This window comes from Zootoca vivipara, chromosome 11 (genome assembly GCF_963506605.1).
Source record: "Zootoca vivipara chromosome 11, rZooViv1.1, whole genome shotgun sequence".
NCBI classification, from domain to species: Eukaryota; Metazoa; Chordata; class Lepidosauria; order Squamata; family Lacertidae; genus Zootoca; species Zootoca vivipara.
Window position 1 is genome coordinate 55370125 of NC_083286.1, and position 22709 is coordinate 55392833.

Sequence of the window (22709 nt, forward strand, 5' to 3'; positions counted from 1 at the left end):
CTCACAGTAGCAACATGGGGTGGCTAAGGGTGGGTCTGAAGCCAGTGGTGGGCGGGGCCAAAGCAAAAAGTGGGTGGGGCTCTCTCTCTCCCCCCTCTTGTCTCTCTCTCCCCACGCCCCTTTCTCTCTCTCTTTCTATCCCTCATTTTCCCCTCTGTCTCTGTTCTGTCACCCTCATTGCCCCCTTTCTTTGCCTCTTCTTCCTCTGCCCAAGTGGCTTCTGGTGCCAGGAGAGACCTCTCTCTCACCACAGAGGACTTTTGAAATCAGGCTGAGGGCCACATGAAATTAGGACAGGGGCCACATGCATGGCATCTTGAGCTCAGTGGAGAAACAGTAGCATACAAATGCAATATTGACATCAAGTTCAATTTTTCAAGTTCAATTTTTATTACAGCAAAAGCCAGCAATACAGAATATCATAATTCCAAACGAAAGAAAATCAGCAATAACATCACCAGGAATAGAACAATTACACAAAAGGAATTTGCAATGTGTCATTCAATAGAAGGGATTTACGTTTCTTAATAGCTAAAGTGCAGAATTTGGCCACGTCATATGATACTGGGCTTGTGGAATCTTCCAGAAAGAATTTTCGTAAGATTTCGGGGGGAAATTCCAAATAATATTGTAAGGGTGTAAATTTCGATAAAAGGGGTAAAACAAGTCAAGCTCGTTCTTCACTATAAAATTTACAAAATAAAAGAATGTGAGTGACAGATTCTACCTTGTTAGACATGCAAGGGTAAAGGCGCTCATGAATTGGTACCCGCATAAATTTGCCGTACAGCACCACTGAGGGCATTGCCTCAAAGCGGGCTCTGGAGAAGGCCCATCTGTAAGCTTTGTTAGTGATGTTAGATAAGTAAGGGGCAGCTGTAAAATTAGGCCACGATTTTAGACATCTATAATTCTCCGGGAGCAAGGCATCTTCTTGTTGTAATTCGACATCGTAAAGTCTCTGAGTAATAATTATTTTTGCCTTGTTCAGAGTTCCATTAAAAAGATCTTCAGGATTTAGGCCAATTTGTTTGATCTTGTTAGTTATTTGCATAAGCCAGGGTGGAGCAATATGGACATCAACAGCAGCTGATTCACAGCTCCCTGCCGTACTCGGTGTTTGCCTGGATCGAGGGTCTGCATCCGTCCTGTGCTGCGGTTGGCTCACGTAACCCTGTTGCTCCTTCTTTAGGGCTACTCTGTCGAGGTGCTGCAATGCCCCAGCCTTCCTCTTCACCACCCAGAAGAACACTCCTCTGGGAACAAAACTCAAATACGAAGTGGACACAAGCGGCATCTTTCACATCAATCAAGAAATATTCCGAATGTTTCCAAAGGTGCGGTACATGTTGTTGACTTAACATAATCTCAAGACGCCGTTTCTATTCAGAGCCGTGCGTCAGGTGGCAATCTTATCATCATCTGCACTGCAATGACTTCCTGCGTAACCGTTCTGATCATAGGCCAACTGTTCTCTTTGCCTTCACATTCCTGTGCAACAGCTGATAGGCAGCTTAGTTTATATTTAGCAGCTTTACATGATGGGAGTATCATATCCATGTGGAAAATGACTGATCAACAGCCGAGTGTTCTCTAGCAGGGATGAGTGCAGAATTGCTTCTGGTATACAGCTAAGAAAATGAGATGATGCCGAATAGTGACACTGAAAGACTGACTGACAGCAGTGCTTAGCATTTATATAGCACATTAAGAGTTTCAAAGTGCTTTACGTATACAGCGCATTGCTCCTTACGGAGAGCTCAGTGGTTGGTCTGGGAGCACCAGTTGCATTATTACTGTTTTCAATTAATTTATATTACCAAGGTGGCTTCTAAGTGGTTTACAGGTGTGAAACCAATTACAGATGCCAGTACTGTAGCATTGTAGAAAGTGGTTGCAGGTGGACAAGATCAGCAGTCTGGAAGGCTACTGGAAGGCCACTTATAACAACTTGAAGACAGGCAGTCAGGTCATGCATCCATGCAGATGAAGGCATTCGGTTGTGCTGCTGCAGATACACCATGGCGTCTCGGTCGTTCCTCCTCTGGTCCACTGCTTTGAATGCATGACTGCCTGCCTGTCTCCAGGCACTGCCGTCATCTGCAAGAGATCCCCACATGGCAAGGTTGATGTTACCAGCCTTCACACCACGGTTGCAGACATCTTTGTAAAACAGAGTTGGTCTGCAAACGGGGCCTGGGGCCTGAAGCCAGCTCCCCACAATGGCAGTTTTATTTTCAACCCCTTTCCTAAATTGCATGCTGGATCAATCAAATGTTTGACCCTTGGTGTTATTGCTTCCCATAGGTCAGTTCCAACCTAATGTTGCTGGTCCATCTCTGAACGTGGTTCTCTTTGTCCCCAAATCTCAGGGGACTCTTTGTTGCGTCATTGGGCTTTCTGCCATTATGAGCACCATGTAATGTGTGCTATAAATAAATAACATTAAAAACAACAAAAACAACCACACCACGTTTCATGTCACCGTTTCCTTCAGATGTATTTTTGTTTTACTGTTGTGGAATTACTCATAAACTATGCATGTACTAATAGCAGCATTTGCATGCTTATATAAGCAAGTCTTTCCATCTCCGTGAGGTGCCAGACATTATAAGGAAGCTAATGCGTCAGATCATTTGTCCATGTAAACCAGGGATGGGTTTGACTCCAACTTCCATCAGCCCCAGCCAGCATCAATAATGGTCAGGGAGGATGGGAGCTGTAGTCCAACAGCATATGGAGCAACACATGTTCTCCATCCCTGATCTCATCCCAGTTCCAATAGCAACTCTCCAAGTCCTCTGGGGTTGAGGTCTTTTCCTGGCCTTGCCTCCTTATGGGACCTATGCTTGCAAAGCCCGGATCTTACGCTTGTATACCAGTCAACTGTGCCCCTTCCCTGCGGTTGCTGATGCTCCACGCCTCACTCAACCCATGCAGGCCAAAAACTGCTCATGATGGCAGCAGATGTGTGTCTTCATATGTAGGCCTTGCCTATCACACATGATGTGTGTGTGTGTGTGTGTGTGTGTGTGTCAGGGACTAGCAGGGTGCACAGGGGGCGGGGCTTGAGTCTGACTTGGGAGGGGGGACCTGTGAGGACCTGTATGAACCAGCAGGCAAGAATTGGAGGCAGGGGAAGCTTCAGAGCTGGAGGAAGAGGTGGAAGAGGCAGGCCAGGCAAATGAAGGGCCAAGTGCTTCCCTCCCCTCCCCTGCACCACTGCCTTCCAGAACCAGGAGAGATTTGAAGCAGGTGTGGAAACAGCTTCCATGCAGGCTGGTAAGCACCCTTTATAGTATTCCCTGTTTTGCTTGTGTGGAGGAAGACACCAGGCAAGGCAGCAAGGCAGGTTTTGTTGCTTCAGCACCATGGAGAGCTCCTATTGAGCACTTTGCTCCAACATGAAACAAGGACTTTTGAGACTCGTGCATCCAGTCTATGTCTCCTATGCTCTTCTCACTATGTTGGAGCCCTGGAGGCTCTCAAGGGTCCAGAACTCTGGCCTGAAAACCAGCACTTTTCTTTCACTCCATGACCTCCCGCCTTTGTGTTCTTTGTGGGACATTGCACTGGTGAGGTAGCTGAAGGGCACTTGTTTCCTTGGGATCTTGACGGGGCAGCCTTGGGTTCAGTTGGGCTCTGATCACCAGAATTCAGGCTAAGAGCTGGGAATCTGGTCTGGCTCCTTAGCCAGGGACACTAGCCTCCAACTCAGTGTCCTGGTCACTGCTGGTCATGATGGGGCAGGGGGTGAGGCCACCAAGATCTAATAACATGGATGTTTTGTACATATCACCTAAAATGCAACAGCAGAGCTTTCCTGCAGAGCCAGTCCATCCATTGCACTGCCAGTCACTGACTGTAGAGCAGGCTTCCTCAAACTCGGCCCTCCAGATGTTTTTGGCCTGAAACTCCCATCATCCCTAGCTAGCAGGACCAGTGGTCAGGGATGATGGGAATAGTAGTCTCAAAACATCTGGAGGGCCAAGTTTGAGGAAGCCTGCTGTAGAGTAATCAGATGCAGGGAAAACTCAAGAGATGACCATACCTGTGTGCGCATGTATGAGCCCAGAGCCCAGTGTTTCATCCTTTCATCCAAGGGAACAAAACCCGTTCCTGCAAGGGTTGCCACTTCTAACGAACCCAAAGCCAAAACAATGTTTAAATACTAACGAACTTAATTTGAATGTATTAAAATAACAGAAAGAAGAAGATACCACTGAAGAAGCCCAATATTGGGCGAAATAGGTCTTAAACGCTGGCAACCTGTCTGTCACGTCGCTGCTGATCCACCCTGTATCGCATGTACTTTGCGTTCACCTTATTTCATGTTAATACATTAAGACTTTGGTTATTTCTGTGCCTTCGTGTTCTGCCTGTGTTGTATCACACTTCTAACGAACCGGCTTATTCCATTCCACTCTAGGAAATGCCGTACTATCGCTCCCAGTTCAAGAAGTGCGCTGTGGTTGGAAACGGAGGGATTCTGAAGAACAGCAGATGCGGCCGGGAGATCGACAGTGCCGATTTTGTGTTCCGGTAACAGTTTTGGTGCAATTCCTTCAAGGGATTAGCAGTTGTGTATAGCACATGAATCTTTTGCCGTGAGTTTTTAATGTGTATGTGAGCAACATTTGGGATCTTTCTTCACACATGGTTCACTGGGCCAAGGCACATATCATCAATACCAGGCAGTAAAAGAGAGCGAATGGGAAGGGATGCCTGACTTAAGAAGTAGGGGAAATGTTTTAAGCATTGCATCCTAGAAGGAGCCCAGAGTCTCTAAAAGCTCACTAAACTTCTTTGGGAAGCCAAGCAGAAAGCACATACCGGTAGTTCAGCTATGGGATTCACTCCCACAGCAAGTAGTGATGGATCTCAACGTGGATGGTTTCAGAACAGGATTGGACAAATTCATGGGGGGAGAAGGCTATGATTGATGGGGTTCCCAAAGGCATCTTGTTGGCCACTGCAAGAACAGGATGGGCCATTGGCCTGATCCTGCAGGCTGTTCTAGTCCAAAACATCAGTAGGGTCCCATGTTGGGGAAGACTGCTGCCGTACCTGCAGGGACACGGGTGGTGCTGTAGTCTAAACCACTCTTGAGCTTGCCAATCGGAAGGTCGGCGGTTTGAATCCCTGCAACAGGGTGAGCTCCTGTTGCTCTGTCCCAGCTCCTGCCAACCTAGCAATTCGAAAGCACACAAGTGCAAGTAGATAAAAAGGTACCTCTGTACCAGGAAGGTAAACGGCATTTCCATGCGCTCTGGCTTCCGTCACGGTGATCCGTTGCACCAGAAGCGGTTTAGTAATGCTGGCCAGATGAACCTGGAAAGCTCTCTGTGGACAAACACTGGCTCCCTCGGCCTGAAAGCGAGATGAGCACCACACCCCCATAGTCGCCTTTGACTAGACTTAACCGTCCAGGGCTCCTTAACCTTTTTTTACCTTTAGTACCTACATAGGAAGGAAATTGGCTTGCACTGCTTCAGACCACCAGTCCATCTATTTCAGTTTTGTCACCACTGACTGGGACACCCCCAGTCCTTACTTGGAGAAGTGGGGGGGGGGGGGTTGAACCTGAGACCTTCTGCATGCAAAACATATTCTCTACCACTGAGCTATGGACAACCCTTGGCCATGCCTCCTGTTCCTTGCACTGGTATACAAATCTAAAATGGCCAGAGTTCTCTAAAGGCAGAAGGTCTAGAGCATGGGTAGGCAAACTAAGGCCCAGGGGCTGGATCAGGCCCAATCACCTAAATCTGGCTATGGACGGCCTGGGAATCAGCATGTTTTTACGTGAGTAGAATGTGTCCTTTTATTTAAACTGCATCTCTGGGTTATTGTGGGGCTAGGAATTCGTTCACCCCCCCCAAAAAAAATAGTCCAGCCCCCCACAAGGTCTGAGGGACAGTGGACCGGCCCCCTGCTGAAAAAGTTTGCTGACCCCTGGTCTAGAGATCACTACTGTGTCTGATGCTGCTTGGCTCCACCTAGAGTTCAGAGGGTGAAACTGCCCATCTCACTTACCCCGTTTCTCAGAGTATGGCACAAGACAAGAGGCACTCCATTTAAGCCCTTTTTGTAATTTTAAACAATGTTGTACATTAAGGAATCACAAGCTGCATCCGCCCCTATTGTTGACTCTTTCTGAAATGTTTTTGATCATGGAATTAACTATAAAGGTAATATTTGTGCTGAACATCCAGGGCAGTGCTTCTCAAGCTTAGGTCTGTTTTGGGACTACAACTCCCAACGCCCCCTAGCTGGCAGGACCAGTGGCCATGGATGATGGGAGTTGTAGTCCCACAACAGCTGGAGACCCAGGTTTGAGAAACACTGGTCTAGGGGGGAAAGAGGACCGAGGGAAAGATCTTGAAGAGTGCCTGTTTTAAAAATCTCTTTAATTGAGGTGGAGAATGGAGGGTTACCACGAAAAATGACTTCTCCTGATGGGTCATTTCTCTTGTGGCTCTGAGAGCATGATTTCTAACCATCTGATCAGTGGGTACAGGAAGATATTCCTTTCAGAGGAAGCAGTCTGCAGAAGGGGAAAGAAACCCCCACTTCATTTGGAATCAAGGAGACCTAGGTTCAAATCCCACTTCCATTAAGCCAGATCACTCTTTCTCTCTCAGTCTATTCAGCCTACACATCTTAGCTCCTCGAAGGAGAGAAATAATAATGGCTCCTTTGTTGCTCTGTTCTTTTTAGGTGCAATTTGCCTCCCATTTCTGAGAAATACGTTGTAGATGTTGGTGTAAAGACTGACGTCGTGACAGTTAACCCCAGCATAATCACCGAAAGGTCAGTGGTTTGCCTCTTCCTTGCCCACTCCTGCCTACACTTTCCTCCTCCTGTGACTTTGTGAAATTGACAAACCTCAGGAAAGGAGCCTTATTATTAGCTCTGGCGGTTCTTGCTCTTGACTTCGTAATTTCATAGCAACTGGAAATCAGAACAAAACCGGGCCTTCTTCTCAGCGAGGAAAATGTGTTCAGAAGGTCCCTGCAGACTTCCACCCTACAACTCACCTGCTCTTTTTTTTGATATTTTTCTTCTTCCTTACTGAAAAAAAATAAGATCCACAATAAGTAATGCATTAAACGGCAATATCCCTAGATGATCTGCATTTTCAGGAGAGGAGGAAAAGAAATACAAATAAATCCACTAATTATCATAGAATCATAGAGTTGGAAGAGACCACAGGGGCCATCCAGTCCAACCCCCTGCCAAGCAGGAAACACCATCAAAGCATTCTTGACATATGCCTGTCAAGCCTCTGCTTAAAGACCTCCAAAGAAGGAGACTCCACCACACTCCTTGGGAGCAAATTCCACTGCCGAACAGCTCTTACTGTCAGGAAGTTCTTCCTAATGTTTAGGTGGAATCTTCTTTCTTGTAGTTTGAATCCATTGCTCCGTGTCCGCTTCTCTGGAGCAGCAGAAAACAACCTTTCTCCCTCCTCTATTATCTGCCTTTACGAGACTCCCAATAAACTTTATAGTTATACTACCTTGTTGTTCCAGAAACACAATAGGTAGGGACTGTTTTTCACTAAAAAAAAAAAATCCTCGTCTGCCCTCTCTATTTTTTTACTATCATTCTGACAATTTCTGTGCTGCTTAATTGCTACCACCTCTAAGAAGTATACAAAAAAAACCCTCAATACGACGAGTGGACTAATACCTGTAAGTTTCAACTTGTACAATATGCATATCCTACCTCCTGAGAATCCAGTGTTTCAATGATGACAGCTCTCTCTGTTTCAACCTCTGGCTAATTGCCTCTTTCTTTTGATACGAAGAAGGACGCCTAGCGATAACGCCATCCGTTCCAACTTACTTCCTCCTCCAGGTTTTTGGATCTCACAATAAAACGTACAGAAGTATATTTATTTAATATAATGCACATTTCCGCCTACCCACGCTGAAGGCCTCTTAACTCCTGTTGATTTCAAGCCCACTGAAATCAGCAGGACTTCAAAGAGGTTAAATTTGGCGGAGGCCTTTCCCATTTAATCCTCCCCCGCCCCCAGGCATGTTTTTCTTTTGCATATCCGGAGAATGGGCGTCATGCTGCCAGAAACAGAGAGGGTTTTTCCTCTTGGGCTGCAGTCCTGAAGCCATGCAGGGAAGGGGTGGTTGGGTGGGTGGGAAACCAAAGATTGATGAACTACCGCACCTTGTAGTCTGCCAGGCTCCCATCAGCAGGGCAGAAAGGTGGGTAAGGACCCTTGTACTTAGGGGACGGCCTCTCCTGGTATGTCCCTCAGAGGACCCTAAGGTTCACAAATAGTAACAGCTTAAGGGTCCCAGGCCCTAAAAAAGCCAGACTATCCCCCACAAGGGCCAGGGCCTTTTCAGTGATGGCACCGACCTGGTGGAATGCCCTGTCCCGCGAGACTAGGGCCCTGCAGGACTTGATCTCCTTCCGCAGGGCCTGTAAGACAGAGCTATTCTGCCTGGCCTTCAATTTGAATTAGCCTGATCCTTTATTCCCTTTTCCCTTTCCTCTTCTATGAAGAAACCCTTTCTGGGACCCCACATTTAAATTCTTCCCTGGTCTCCTTGCTGGCCCTAGTTAGCCCTGGTGATCATTTGATGTCTACTGACTGGGTTTGTTTTTTTTCTTTTCTCCCAAAAAATGACCCCTGAAATTTTGAATTTTATTGATATTGATGCTGCATTTTATGTTGTGGTTTATGCTGTTTTTAAGTCGCATTTTAATCAATGTTTTATATTTGCTGTTAGCCGCTCTGAGCCCAGTTTTTAAACCGGGAAGGGTGGGGTATAAATATAATAATACAGTGGTGCCTCGACTTACGAATTTAATCTGTTCCGAAGGCACCTTCATAGGTCGAAAAAATTGTAAGTCGAAAAGCGCCATTGGAAACGCGATTGCCCATAGGAATGCATTGGAAACGGAAAAATTTGTAAGTCGAAGCAACCCCATCTAAAAATCCGTAAGTCGAAAGAAAAAACCCTATCTAAAACCGCCGCGGTTTCCGTTCGGATGTCAAGAAATTCGTAAGCGTGCGGCCATTTGCCCCATTCTTAAGTCGAAAAATTCGGTTGTCAAGTCGTTCCTAAGTCGAGGTACCCAGGGGCGTACCCAAGGCACGGGAGGGGAAGGGCCACAAAGTGCGAACGTGGGCGGGGCTACGGAGCCCAGGTGGAGCGCTGCACACAATCTTTCACATGACGCAGTGTACGCGCACTGTTTGAATGGGAACGCTCATCAACTTGGTGAGGTCCCGGCCCTCTCAGATGTTCTAGTGTGAGGGCTGAAGCCCCCGAGGTGCCGAAGAGTGGGCTCCTGTGGTTCCTTCCAACTCTAACACCAGTGCAAGACGGGCCGGGCCTTGGCTGTGGGCAGAGCCGCCAAGCAGTCCCAGCAAGGGCGGCGCTTTTACCTGCCCGCCGGCCAGTGCGCCCCAGGCTCGCGCTGTCCGAATTGCGCGGGCGGCGCTTCCTTGCTACCTGCTTCTTCCATGGCTGGCGAGCCTCTTCTGGCTCGGGCTCCTTCCGCGCTGCCTTCCTCATAGCGGCGCTGCCGGCGGGGCTGGTGGGCAGAGGCGGAGCACAGCCCAGTGGAGCGCGAGTTTGACGTGCCCGCCGCGCTGCACTCTCCAGCTTCCCGTCGTGCTCTCTAGTTCCCTGCCGCGCTTGGCCTTGTCGGAGGGCACGATGGGGAGCTGGAGGGAGGGCGCGGCAGGCAAGAACGCCGAACTCGCCCTCCGCTGGGCTGTGCTCCGCCTTTGCCTCTGCCCACCAGCCCCACCGGCAGCGCCGCTCTCGCCCACGGCTGCCATCCACAGCATTGTCTGCTGCCGCCGGGAGCGCAGCCTCCTTCTTCCTTATCACGCCTTCGGCAGCAACGCGGCACAGGCCGGATCGTGGCCCTTGGGTCCCTAAAGCGCCCCCTAGTGGTTGCCCCCCAAAATACAGCCGCCTAACCACAGCTCCTTGAATGCTAGGCATGGCGTGCTTCCTGGCTGCGTTCTGGGGACGCTGCATCTCCCAGCCGCGGCTGCAATGCTGCCGGAAGGCCCGCTTCCGTGCCCCTCTCACGGCTGCACCGGCCCTGCTTCTGGGGGGGGCAGCTGCCTCCCCTGCCCCGCGCTGGGTACGCCCATGGAGGTACCACTGTAATAATAATAATAATAATAATAATAATAATAATAATAATTAGTAGTAGTAGTAGTAGTAGTAGTAGTAGTAGTAAGGCAACACTCTTTTGCCATCCTCTGTCCCCTTCCAGGTTTTTCCAATAAATTCTCTTCCCTCAGAAACAATGGGAGGAAAATTTACTCGTTGCATCCCTGGTTTTGGGGGAAGGCTACGGATCCTTCCCAGTCCCTGCCTTCCCTTGACCTACCTCCCTTTTACCTCTACCAACAGTGGCTCTTCGGTGCTGGTGAGACCAGTGGTGGGATAGCCAACACTGTGTTGTTGGACTACAACTCCCATCATCCCAAAGTATTGGTCATGCTGGCCGGAGCTGATGGGAGTTGTCATTTAGCAATGTCTGGAGGTCACCACGTCAACTTGAGGTTTCCATGGCAGGGGGGAGGGAACCTACTAGGTTTGGACTCCATGGTGGAATCTAGACACATATAAAAAAAACACTGAGAATGCTTTTGTAAAAAATGTTTTGGAAAATATATTGAATTTGCCATAATCACCATCGCCACCTGTTGTCATGTTTGTATAATGCACTTAAAATGCCCTTAAAACGTTATATTTGTAGCTGTGTAACTGAGCTCCTTGCCTAATGGTGGAGCTCTTTCTTCATTCTTGGAAAGGGAGATCTGCTGTATCTTTTCACTCCTGAGAATCCCAGGGTCCACATGGACTGTTGAGCTTGGGTCTAATTCATCTCGTGGATCTGTCTCCTCCATTGAAGTGAATGGGGAAGCCCTTGCAGGCCTGGGAACTCAGCCTCATATCCATGACCAAAGCCACTGTCTAGAGATGCCACCATCCAGTGGTTAGACGTACAGATGGCCGACTTCCCCCAAGGCTTGGATCAGATTGGCTCAGGAACTCTTTGAGCTATTTTCCCCAACATTGAGAAATGGCTTGGCTTATATGGTACCTGATTTGATCTGAACTTATTGCTCAGTAAGTCCCAACCATCATTCCTTAGGTTCAACAGTCATCAAACAAACCTCTCTTGCAAGGTGTCTGGCAACTGAGATTTTGATTCATACACCTCAGTATTCCACCCCAGCTGCAGAAAAAAGAGCAATACTCCCTTGCAAGTCTGAAAAGGGGCCACCCAGGGGCGTAGCATGGGTTGCCCGTGCCCAGGGCGGGGCAAGTGTTGTGCCCCACGCGGTGGACTGGGCAGCGTTCAGTCCCTTCGCTGGCCAGCATCTAATCAATGGAGTCTCCTTGCAAACTAGCCCCAACCTGGGAGCAGAGATAAGACAGACAAACGTGAAGCTAGGAGCACCACTCTACTGTCTTGCCCTCCTGTCCTTGCAGTGATGTGCTCTGGGCAATGCACTTGGCTCCAGCAGTGCTTTCCTGCCTTCCTCTTCCTCCCTCCCTCCTTGGTTGTCCCTTTGCAGGCCATGAAGAGAAGGAGGTATCGCCCCAGCCCGAAGGCCCGGTCTGGGCACCACTTTCCTCCTCACGGCTCCAGCCTTGATGAGGGAGCCTGTTGTGGGGGCACCTAGTTGCAGCCCTTCAGATATTCGCGCCCGGGCCATGGCCCCCTGGCCCTTCCCACCCTACGTCACTGGGGCCACCCTACCAATCTGTTATCTGGTTCTCTTATATTGCTGCTATTTTGCCTGGAATAGGATGCACAAAACCTAAAGCTGTTCCTAGCGTTGGCAGCAGATGCGAGAGTTTAGTTTAGTTTAGTTTATTGTTACGGTTCCTGACCAGCGTTGCGAGAGTTGTGAAGTTGCCTCGGCTCTCCAGCCTCCCTGATTGCTCTCCCTTTAATCCTCCCAAATAATCAGGTTCCACAAGCTGGAGAAGTGGAGGAAGCCCTTTTTCGAGGTCTTGCAGGTGTACGAAAACGCCTCGGTCCTGCTGCCGGCTTTCTACAACACCCGCAACACGGACGTCTCTACCCGGGTCCGGTACGTCCTGGACGACTTCGAGTCCCAGCAGGCTGTCTACTTCTTCCACCCGCAGTACCTGATCAACGTCTCGCGCTACTGGCTGACTCAAGGGGTGCGCGCCAAGCGCATCAGCACGGGCCTGATCCTGGTGACAGCGGCCTTGGAGCTGTGCGAGGAAGTGCACCTCTTTGGATTCTGGGCTTTCCCGATGAACCCCTCAGGGATATTTATCACCCACCATTACTACGACAACGTCAAACCTCGGCCGGGATTCCACGCCATGCCTTCGGAAATCTTCAACTTCCTCCATATGCATAGCAGAGGCATTCTAAGGGTACACACGGATGCCTGCGCCTGATGCTGAGGGGTCAGGACAAGAGGAAGCTTGGTTATTCTCCCGAGTCGTGTAAAGGAAAGGGAGGAAGGGAGACGACACGCCGGCAGCCCTGGGTCTCGAGAACCAAATTGCACAACTGGTTTTTTTGTAAGGGGAAGAGTCTCCGCAAGGCTGCTTTGGCACCTTTCTGCATCCGTGTCTTGTGAAAGAGTCCCCGTGTTACGGCTATCAGCTGCCACGTTCTGAAAAAAGACTTGCGGCTGTGCAGATTGTGTAGGAGAGGGTGGAGTGGTGGTTGTTTTTTTTTTATATAACGACATTGAGAAATTTATGCAATAATGTTTGATAACCATACATTTCTCCAAAGGCTTTGCGTTCCTCGTGAGCTGGGGTTTCCGACACCCTCCCTCGCTTCGCCAGCCTTGTAGGGTGGCTGCCGTTTGGGCTGAAGCCGACCTTCTCTCCACCGCAGGAATCCACACCCTGCCTTGGAGCCCGTGATGAACAGGAGAAGCACATTGATTAGTGGTTTTAAGCCAGAAATAGAGCACATCACTGTAACGATTCCTTATTTCGCCTCGAGGAATGCACCAAACCTGAGCGTACTTGACAAAGCTGAGGATCTAGACCCGTTGTTCTTAAGGTGTAGTGCCAATGCCCTTATGTGACAACGTTAGCACTCATCAGGGGGTGCTCAAGGAAAACACTGTAAGGCTGCATCTACTCTATACATTTGAAGCCCAAGGCTTCCACGGCAAGAATTCTGGGGACTGTAGTTTACCCCCTCGCTGAGCTACGATTCCCAGCACCCTTAACAAACGATGGTTCCCAGGATTCTTTGCGGGAAGCCACGAGTGTTACTTATTTATTTTTTCCAATAAGATTTTTGTTATACAGCTACCTAAGTTGCAAGGTAAGAAAAAGAAGCAATAGAAGAAGGGAAAGGGACAATAGAGATAGAGAGAAGAGTGGAAAGGGAGTTAAAAAGCAGAAACAGAGAAACTGCTTTAAATGTGTGGTGTGGATGTGGCCAAAGGGGCATTGTTTCTGTGCCCTGTCTGCAAATCTGCTGTTTCCCCTTTTAGTTTTCCATAAGTACCACGGGCAGGAAGATCAGGGTTCAGAGGTTGTTGAAATAATACACATCTCTTTCCTCTCCCTGCCAGGCTGCTCTCTTAAACAACTTACTGTGGATTCAGGCCCGTCCTAGCCGTAGAGGCTAGTGGCGCGGAGAACCACGGCGCCGGGCGCTGGAGGGCGCTGGAAGGGTGCCAAGTGAGTGCAGGGTTCTGGCGATCTGGCCAGGACTGCGCTCCTTCTCCGATGACTCCGCGCTGCGCCTCCTTCTCATTTCCCCAGCGCTGGGTTCCGCTCAGTCGAGCTTTGCCACCAGCGCGCGCACAGCGCCCAAGCAGCTCTTGCTGGTCCCGCGGTGCGCGCGCTGGTGGCAAAGCTCGACTGAGCGGAACCCAGTGCTGGGGAAACGAGAAGGAGGCGCAGCGCGGAGTCCTCAGAGGTGGCCTCCCGCTGCTGCCATGGTCCACTTGGCACTCCCGGGCCCTTGGAGAGGCTTTGGAGGGGGGCGCTGGAGGGACCTAGCGCCAGGGCGCTGGATGGGCTTAAGACGGCCCTGTGTGGATGAAACACCCCATAACCACTTTCAGTTTATTTGCCAGTTTCACAACCTTAGGGTTAAAGAAAGATTTTTAAAAAAGGATCTTCCCCTTCAAAGCATAGAACTATTTTGGTTCTGGTTCACGTTGGAGTGGTGCAGGATGCAGGCTGCAAACCATTGCCTTAGCAAAATGCATAGAAAGCTTTGAGCGCACCTGATATTGGAGTCGTGTAAATAAATAACACAGGCGTCAGTGTCGTTGCAATAGCTGGGAGCTGTTTCTCATTATATGGCTGCGGTGGTGGAGGGATGGTTCATGCGGCCAGCTGATTGACAGGAAGCGGCCCATGGCATCGATCCTTCAGTTGGAAGCTGGATCATGAGAAGCCACCCTCAGGTTCCCTTTAGAAAGCCATAAATGTTTTCTGTGTAAGCCGATGGGTAGTTATTACCATGTGTATCTGTCACTGTGAAACGTACCAAACATCTCCAAAGGCTTATCAGTGGCTGTAGAAGGCAGCTCCTTGGACAGATCGTGAATTGGAGGGTTCGACTGCATCAAGATGGATGGGACACTGGCTTCTCTGTGGTGCATCCATGGATCACAAAATACCTGTTATATAATAGGTTGCGTGGTAGAGGGAGGGATTGTCTAATGCGCGCGGGGGGGGGGCAAACTCCCAAGAGACTGCGATCTACTCACAGAGTTAAAAACTAGCAGTGATCTACTCCCTTTTTTGGAGTTCAGGTCAAAGTTGTTGAGCTTTTTCAGGGAGGAGGTAAAATGTTGAGCTTTTTTTTTAGGGGAGCAACAGTAGTTCTTTGGGGGAGCAAATGATCTACCAGTGATCTACCGCAGACGTCCAGTGATCTACCGGTAGATCACGATCTACCTGTTGGACATACCTGGTCTAATGCAAGGACCCATGGGGATATTCAGAGACACACTGCACCCTCCCTTCTGCATTGCGTTTTGCACCCAGGTCGCCCTGTTTCAAGGGTGGAAAGCCCTCATCACAGCAGCTTCCTGCAATGCAGCACATTAATTTTTCCCTGTAGGGATCATGCTGACCCCCATGGAAGAAGAAAAGAGGGAGGGATACTTTTGGGTACGCCATAAGCATGGAAGTGCAACCTGTTCCCTGTGACCTTAACCAGTGAGGCTCAAACCTGTGCTTATCTGCATAGCTCCACCCCTTCATTTGCATAGCCACACCCAAGGTTTTTTCCCTTTGTCGTACAGAAGTGTGACATGGAATATGGCTTTTCCCAATATAGACAGATAGAATTATATGCGTTGATCGGTTTGTGCCAGTCACTTAACTGTAGATTGGGCTTAAAATATTTTGTGACCCTATGCAAAATGAGTTGCACATCTTTCCTCTTCTTTGCCTTGCCATTAAGCGCTGACACTTTCCTGACCCAGCCGATCTCCTTCCCCAAATGTCAGAGGGCTACAGAGGGCTCCCCCTCACTGGATTTGTGTGTGTGTTCTGCAACACAGTATTGGCATTCTGCTTATAAGTTGTCCTGCGATGCTTCCCCATTGCAATATTGGCATCTAGAGGGGGACTTTTGCATTGTAGCGCAACAGAAGCAAGACTAAAGATAAACTGGAACATTTGTGGTATGAAAAGTTACAGGATTTCCGCAGGGAAGTTGCAGGACATGCACTGACCAGAGATGAAGCAGTAAGCCTGTCCTGAAAGGTTTTGCTGGTGCAAACGATAATGAAAGCGAAATTGCGTATAACTGAGCCTAGGGCTTGCTGATCAGAAGGTCGGCGGTTCGAATCCCTGTGACGGGGTGAGCTCCCGTTGCTTGGTCCCAGCTCCTGCCAACCTAGCAGTTCGAAAGCACGTCAAAATGCAAGTAGATAAATAGGAACCGTTTACAGCGGGAAGGTAAACGGCGTTTCCATGTGCTGCTCTGGTTTGCCAGAAGCGGCTTTGTCATGCTGGCCACATGACCTGGAAGCTATACGCCGGCTCCCTCGGCCAATAATGCGAGATGAGCGCGCAACCCCAGAGTCGGTCACGACTGGACCTAATGGTCAGGGGTCCCTTTACCTTTACCTTTTTGCCCCGATACCATCGTGAGCACAAACAGTCATGAATGCACAATAAAAAAAGACATTTGGAAGGGCTCTGAATGAGAGGAACGGTAGTCAAGTGAGGTTCAGCAAGCACAGGGATCCTCTAGCTTTAAACTGTGCACACAAGAGGGAATTTTGCCTCCTTGCACCAACTCGGTGCTATGAAACAGTTAACTAAAATTCCCACTTTTGAGCCTTCTGGAATGAATGATTGAATGAACAAGCAAATGAATGTCTTCTTCAAGATGAGAGTGCACCTCTAAACCTTCTGCAGCCAGTCACTTGGTGCTATGAATTAGGAAGAATAGGATCTTCCCTTTAAAAAACAACCGCAAGCATTATAGTATTTTTGGCATGACATTATTGTACAAAGCACTGTCCTATTTCTCATCAAGCCTCAATGGTTGTAAGATGTGTGTGCATTGGGGGGGGGTAATAACTTGAATATTACATGGTTGCAACTTCATGACTGAATCGTGCACATTTTTGAGATTTGGGGAGGGGTTCTTCATATTTCGGTTGTTCGTTCTGTGGTTTTATTTGGTTGCAAAGGAAGGATATTGAGGAGCTAAAACTGGATAGAGTAGAGCAGCTTTTGATTTCACCCGAGCCTTTGTTTATTGTGCATTACACTGAGATGGGGTGAGGTTGTTTCTTTTAAATTGTCAACCCATTGTAAAGCCTACTGGATTTATTTGAGGCATTCATAAAGAGATGAAGTAAAGGGATGGGGAGAGAAACAATGCTGACGAGACCATTTTGCTTCTGATTTAAAGGCAGGTTTATCCTTCTGCTCCTAACACAACTTGAAATATGCATTAAAAGCACATTGTACAATAAGCCCTGTTCATACTTCTTGACCTCACATAGGTGGGGAGGGGGAACCGATCCGCTTCGTTTACATCTGATTTGTTAATGCCCTTGTTTTCATTGAGTAACCATTTGCTGAAATCCTCAGACCTTGTAATTTTATTCCTTTTGATGTGTGTTTCCTTCAAATTGACCGCACGATGTGAAAGAAAGCCTATAAATTGATGTAAGCCATAACTTTAAAAACAACAATCAGGGTATTTTTGCCATCAGTCACATTGTGTCACTGTGTTTGGGAGACAATTTAGCATTTAACAAATAAACCAGTCTATGAGTTTAGGTTCTTTGTGTGTGTTTTACGTGAGTTGCTATGGTCTATGGACCAGATGTAACATGCCTTTGTATGATTACATATTCTCTCTCTCTCTCTCTCTCTCTCTCTCTCTCTCTCTCTCTCTCTCTCTCTCTCTCTCTCTCTCTCTCTCTCTCTCTCTCTCTTATATATTACTCCTGAATTTCAAAGTATACATCTGTCACTCTGAACTCTTTGGAAGAAAGGTGGAAGAAAGTTAATAAATTAAGCAAGCAAACAAGCAAGCAAGCAAGCAAACAAACAAACATAAAGTGAAGTGAAAGAGTGCACTTCTGAGTCTTGCAAGTACTGTAAGGCTTTTTGCCATTTTCTGCTTGATAGCAGCGATTACACAACTTGCCCTGAGAAGTAGGGGTGCGTTGTGTGTTTGTGTGGTGTGCGTGGTGAAAGAACCATCTTGTCTATTCATGTGCATTCTATAGAAATGACATTTCTGGAGTGCTTATCTAGCCTTTACGTTCCCTCCCCCTCCAAATTACTCCGGCGATGCAAGATGGTGATGAATTCAGGCAGAATCGATTTTGATTGCAGCTTTTCAGCACCACTTCCATTTCCAGGAACGGGGAACATTTTTTCTTTACAGCTGCTGGCGATAATCCTTTACCATTATCCCTACACACACAAAAAGGGAAATGCAAAGAATGGAACGGATGACTCGACTGGCTTGCACAGTTAGATATGATTGCAACTGTGAAGTCAAAGAAGGAAGGAAGGAAGAAATCCAGCAATTCTCTCAACTGGTGGCCTGATCCTGCCATCAACTGTGACAGCAAAATGGGTACCATTGTTTCATCTGCTGTGTCTGCCAGCCCTGCTGATGTTGCTAGTGTTGTATTATGGTCCGTGGTATCGAACTGATTAATAATAATAATAATAATAATAATGATAGCAGCAATACTGTAGCGATCAGCCTTAAAGTTAGCCAGGTTGTAGAGGGTTAATTTCAGTAGAACTCTGAGGACCCAGGGGGAGGGCTCTGGGAGAGTATAAAAAACCCCACCCCTGGAGTCAGTGAGGGGAGTTGGTGTTGATTAGGAGTTGGTTGGTTATTTGCAGAGAGAGCTGGTTTAATATATTGAGGTGAAGAATAGGTGGTGATTTTAGTCAGACAGGATACAGAGTTGAGTTATTTAGTTGACTTTAGTGGTAATAGGCCAGTAATTTATAATTAGAGGTAATAGGCCGGTATAGGAACCATCTGAAATTTGGAACAACCTAAGATTTGTACTGCAACCATTAAGCTTATGAACACACAATAAAGCAACTTCGTTTTATTTTACCTTATCCTGGTCTGTGGTGTTTTGAGGAGGTATTTATTTTGTTGTTGGCACATCACCAATAGACCATAAAACGTCCGGGGGTGATGTGCAGGTCAGAGTGACCGCAACAAATACTATATACTTTAATTAATTGTTGTTATTTATTCCTTCCAAAAGAGTCCACGGGAGCCATGCAACATAATAGTACAACCTAAATAAAAACACATTTTCAGTATACATACACAACTTCCAAGCTGTTGAATGTACACTCCTTTAGTGGGTGTTTGGGAGGGGCACAGGGGTGGTTACCCTGGGTGCAAAGTTGTTAGGAAGCACAAAATTTCAACATCAGGTGCTGCCTCAGTACAGCTGTGTGCTTCCATCGCTGGGCTCCATTGAAAACGGCTTCTTGATGAGAACCAGGAAGTGACCTCTCCATACAAGTGGAAGTGACCTCTTATCTCTGCAGTTGCAATCTCTTGGGTGACACAGATGCCGTTAGGCAGTTGAATGTGTGTACCTACTCCCATCAGTTTCCCTCCCACCCTGCCTCTGTGTGGCCCCGGGCACTGGCAACCCATGCTACGCCACTGCTCTCCTTTGATTACTAAGTGCCAGGGTGAGCAGGGTGTTTTCCCCCCAATACTAGGTGCCAGTAATGCCAAGCACAGATTATCACCAGTTTAGAACAACATCTTTGTCCATCTGGGGGTAGTCCATCTCTTTATGGCGATGGCCCCTCTCTTTTAGGGGAAGTGCCATAACTCAGTGGCAAACGCATTGTTTGCATGCAAAAGGCCACACCTTCAATGGTAGCCCAGCAGAGTGAAAAGAAAGTCCTACACCTTCTGAGCAAGAGCAGTCAATCTGAGCAGTGGAGATCTGGCCATTCCTGCAGCAATGCCTTTCAGGACCCACCACCATGTGTACCTTGCCTTGATGCTGGCTCCTAGCAGGAAGGGAGTTTGCCGTGGGCCGACTAAGGCTTACTTACGTCACTCACTGTTCCTTCTAATCAAACCCAGTGTTGCTCTGCAGTACACAGATGTAAATTCATTTTGCTTTGCTCGGTTGCTGCAGTCACCTTGTATTGAATGAGGTCACTGAGAACCTAGCCAGTTTCTCCCCCAACCTCCTGCTTTACACACACACACACACACACACACACACACACACACACACACACACAGAGAGAGAGAGAGAGAGAGAGAGAGAGAGAGAGAGAGAGAGAGAGAGAGAGAGAGAGAGATGTGCTTGGTAGCCATTGTTTTCAATTGATCAAATATGCTGGATATTTTCCCCGCATCTCATTCTGCTCTCCTCTCCTCTGTCATTTCTTCCAGGTGTGTTTTCATTTAGTGAAATGCTCTCAGCCTCTATCTGTCTTAGAAGTGCTTTCTGGAGAGGGAAGATATGTTTTTTTACTGCCCCTATCCTTCCCCCAGTTTATTTGGGGTTCAGGCTGCGGGAAGAGATGTTCAGATGCTACTGCAGCATTGGCAATGTAATAGCCTCAGACCAAAAACAGTCCACATTGCACAGCAAGCAAAATGGGGTGGGTGAGGGGAAATAATCTGAAAAGCTGGATCAATGGACTCTTTGCAAATAGTGCTTTTTAAAAACATCTGTATAGCAAAACCTTTAAAAGATATCAGGGGCTCATGGCCAACTCTCAACCTGTGGTTAGGTCAGGAAGAAAAGGTGTAGCACAGCCCTCCGAGAATCCTCCTAAGAAATAGGAGGAGTTGCAGGATCTAAGTTTTGAACTTTGCTGTAAACTGGACCATTTCTGGGCACAATTCAAAGTGCCGGTTATAACCTATACAGTAAATCCCTATATGGATTGGCCCTGGCTACCTGAAAGATAGTATATCCCTATGCAAACCTGCCCAGGTGCTAAGGTCCTCAGATGAGCATCTTCTCTTGGTCCCATCAACATCAGAAGCTGGGCTGGCATTGCTTCACTCACTAGCTGGCAGCCACACAGACAGCAGCATGATGACATCCTTACAATTTTATTATACAGTACGATAGATATATGATCAACACATAACATAATATCCACCCAATAAAGTTATAGAAATCCAGTGCATGGCATATAATGAATATATACTAAGCAGCAATAATAGAACTGTACAGTTGGAAGGGTTCGAAAGGGTCATCTAGTCCAACCCCCTGTAATGCAGGTATTACAACTAAAGAATCCCTGACAGATGGCCATCCAACCTCTGTTTAGAAACATCCAATGAAGGAGTCCACCACCTTTCAAGTTTAAGTTATACACAATAGGGTATATCCAAATAAGTTCTACTCAGACTCATATAAATCAGTGGACCTGCGTGAGTAATTTCCATGATTTCAGTAGGTCTTCTTTGAACATGACTAACATACAACCCAATGCCACCCCAGCAAAACATTGCACAACTCAGCCCATGTGAAATAGAGTCTCATAACATAAATCGTTACCTACTTCTCTTGGGTACAACCACAAAACATACATATCTCTCTGTACAAAACTAGCTCTTAAGGAAAATGACAGACCCTCCCAGCTCTCACCTGGGACCTTCCATTTCTTTTCCCAATTTCTCACCCCTGGGAGATCTCCGCTTCCCTGCTGCTCATTTAGGATTCTTCCACCATATCTATCTGCCACTTGAATTGGTGTGTGTGTGTGTGTGTGTGTGTGTGTGTGTGTGTGTAAGTCCTTGTCGCCTAATGGCTCCTGCCAAAGGGACAACATCAAACACATGACCTCAGACCCCACCACGAATGATCAGTTCAGGATTCAGAAATATTTGAATCCCTAACACACATCTTCATTTTTTTGAACATGGACACCAACTCTGTTTCTTGGAAGTCCATCCATCTGTATTTCCCTATTTCACTCAGGTGCATCTCTTTGGGCAGAATTGCACATCAAATTGAGCTGCCTCTGCACCACCAAAAATGGCATGTCTGTAGACCTTTCTCTCTCCCATTCACCATCTTGAACATGTGGCAAATCCTTCTCCGTGTCCTACCACCACCCTATTGTGGCTTTATCCACTCTAGCCAATTCATGATGAGAAACATGCAGCACAATGACATTCAGAGGGCTTTTTATTTTTTTATTTTTTACAGCGCATTATGGAAAGGGACTGGGGAGAACTCAGCACCGACCTGCCATTTACAACAGCAGTCCTGTGATTAAAATCTGTTTTTCCGAAGCAGTTGAGGAGGAGGATATTCCACTCCAGGAACAGCTTCAGTCCAATTTCTCTTATCTTCTCTTTTCAGGCCCCTATCAGGATGAAAAACGAGTGCTTGGAAGTGAGCACTTTTCTGTCCCCCTCCTTTTGCTCTCTCTCTCTCTCTCTTGTTATTTTAAGACACCGGTATAGCAGTTCTTGGAGGTGTTTACTCTCTGATGCATACAAATTACTGAGCTGATTGGGCAATTATGATTAATCTAAAGGAACAACGTTGACACGGTCTCTGAATTACCTTTTCCTAAAGTGGCAGATGAATATATGCGCATGAAATATGAATCACCCCGGATCCTATCGGGATTCAAACCCACAGTGGCTCATCTGATTCCCAGTTTCCAAGGGATGCTAAATGGAGATTAGAGCTGCTACGTTTGCATGCTAATACCAGAAGCACCCTGAGCCGAGATGTACGAACTGAAGCGCTTGCTCTTAGAGGACGGCATTAATGCAGGGAGCATAATGGAAACGTAGCAGAATGGAGAGAAGCAGGGAAACACGGTTATCTCAGGATACAAACTCTATAGAAAGGGCAGGGAAGGGAGTACTGGAGCTGGTGCCACTCTGTACATCGGTGAGGACATGGAGTCCCCAAGGGGGAAGAATCGTCCGCAGAATCATTGCACGTGGTGATACCAGGGCCCAAAGGTCATTTAGTACTGGGTGATGTGCCATCATCTCTGGAATCAAAATGCTGAGATATATCTTGTCATGAAAAAGGAAATCAAGGAAGCCTCCAGAAGAGGGAATGGTGTAGTTATGGGTGACTTCAACTACATACACCGATCCTGAAAGACCTATGTTGGCTGCCAGTATGTTTTTGAGCACAATTCAAAGTGTTGGTGCTGACCTTTCAAGCCCTAAATGGCCTCGGTCCAGTATACCTG

The 22709-nt window shown here is 47.5% G+C and overlaps 1 protein-coding gene across 3 annotated transcripts in view; it reads left to right on the forward strand.

The window, feature by feature from the left end:
* Window positions 1–13806, forward strand: part of ST8SIA5 (ST8 alpha-N-acetyl-neuraminide alpha-2,8-sialyltransferase 5) — a 46466-nt gene extending 32660 nt beyond the window's left edge. For 2 of the 3 annotated variants that reach the window (XM_035100674.2, XM_035100672.2), the window contains 4 exons: window positions 1193–1337; window positions 4430–4542; window positions 6721–6813; window positions 11984–13805. In XM_035100674.2, coding sequence (XP_034956565.1) covers window positions 1193–1337; window positions 4430–4542; window positions 6721–6813; window positions 11984–12446 — 814 coding nt within the window. In that variant the 3' untranslated portion in view covers window positions 12447–13805. Of the gene's footprint in view, window positions 1–1192; window positions 1338–4429; window positions 4543–6720; window positions 6814–11983 lie in introns of all 3 variants that reach the window. The other variant, XM_035100673.2, reaches the window with a different exon arrangement.
* Window positions 13807–22709: the final 8903 nt, after the last annotated feature.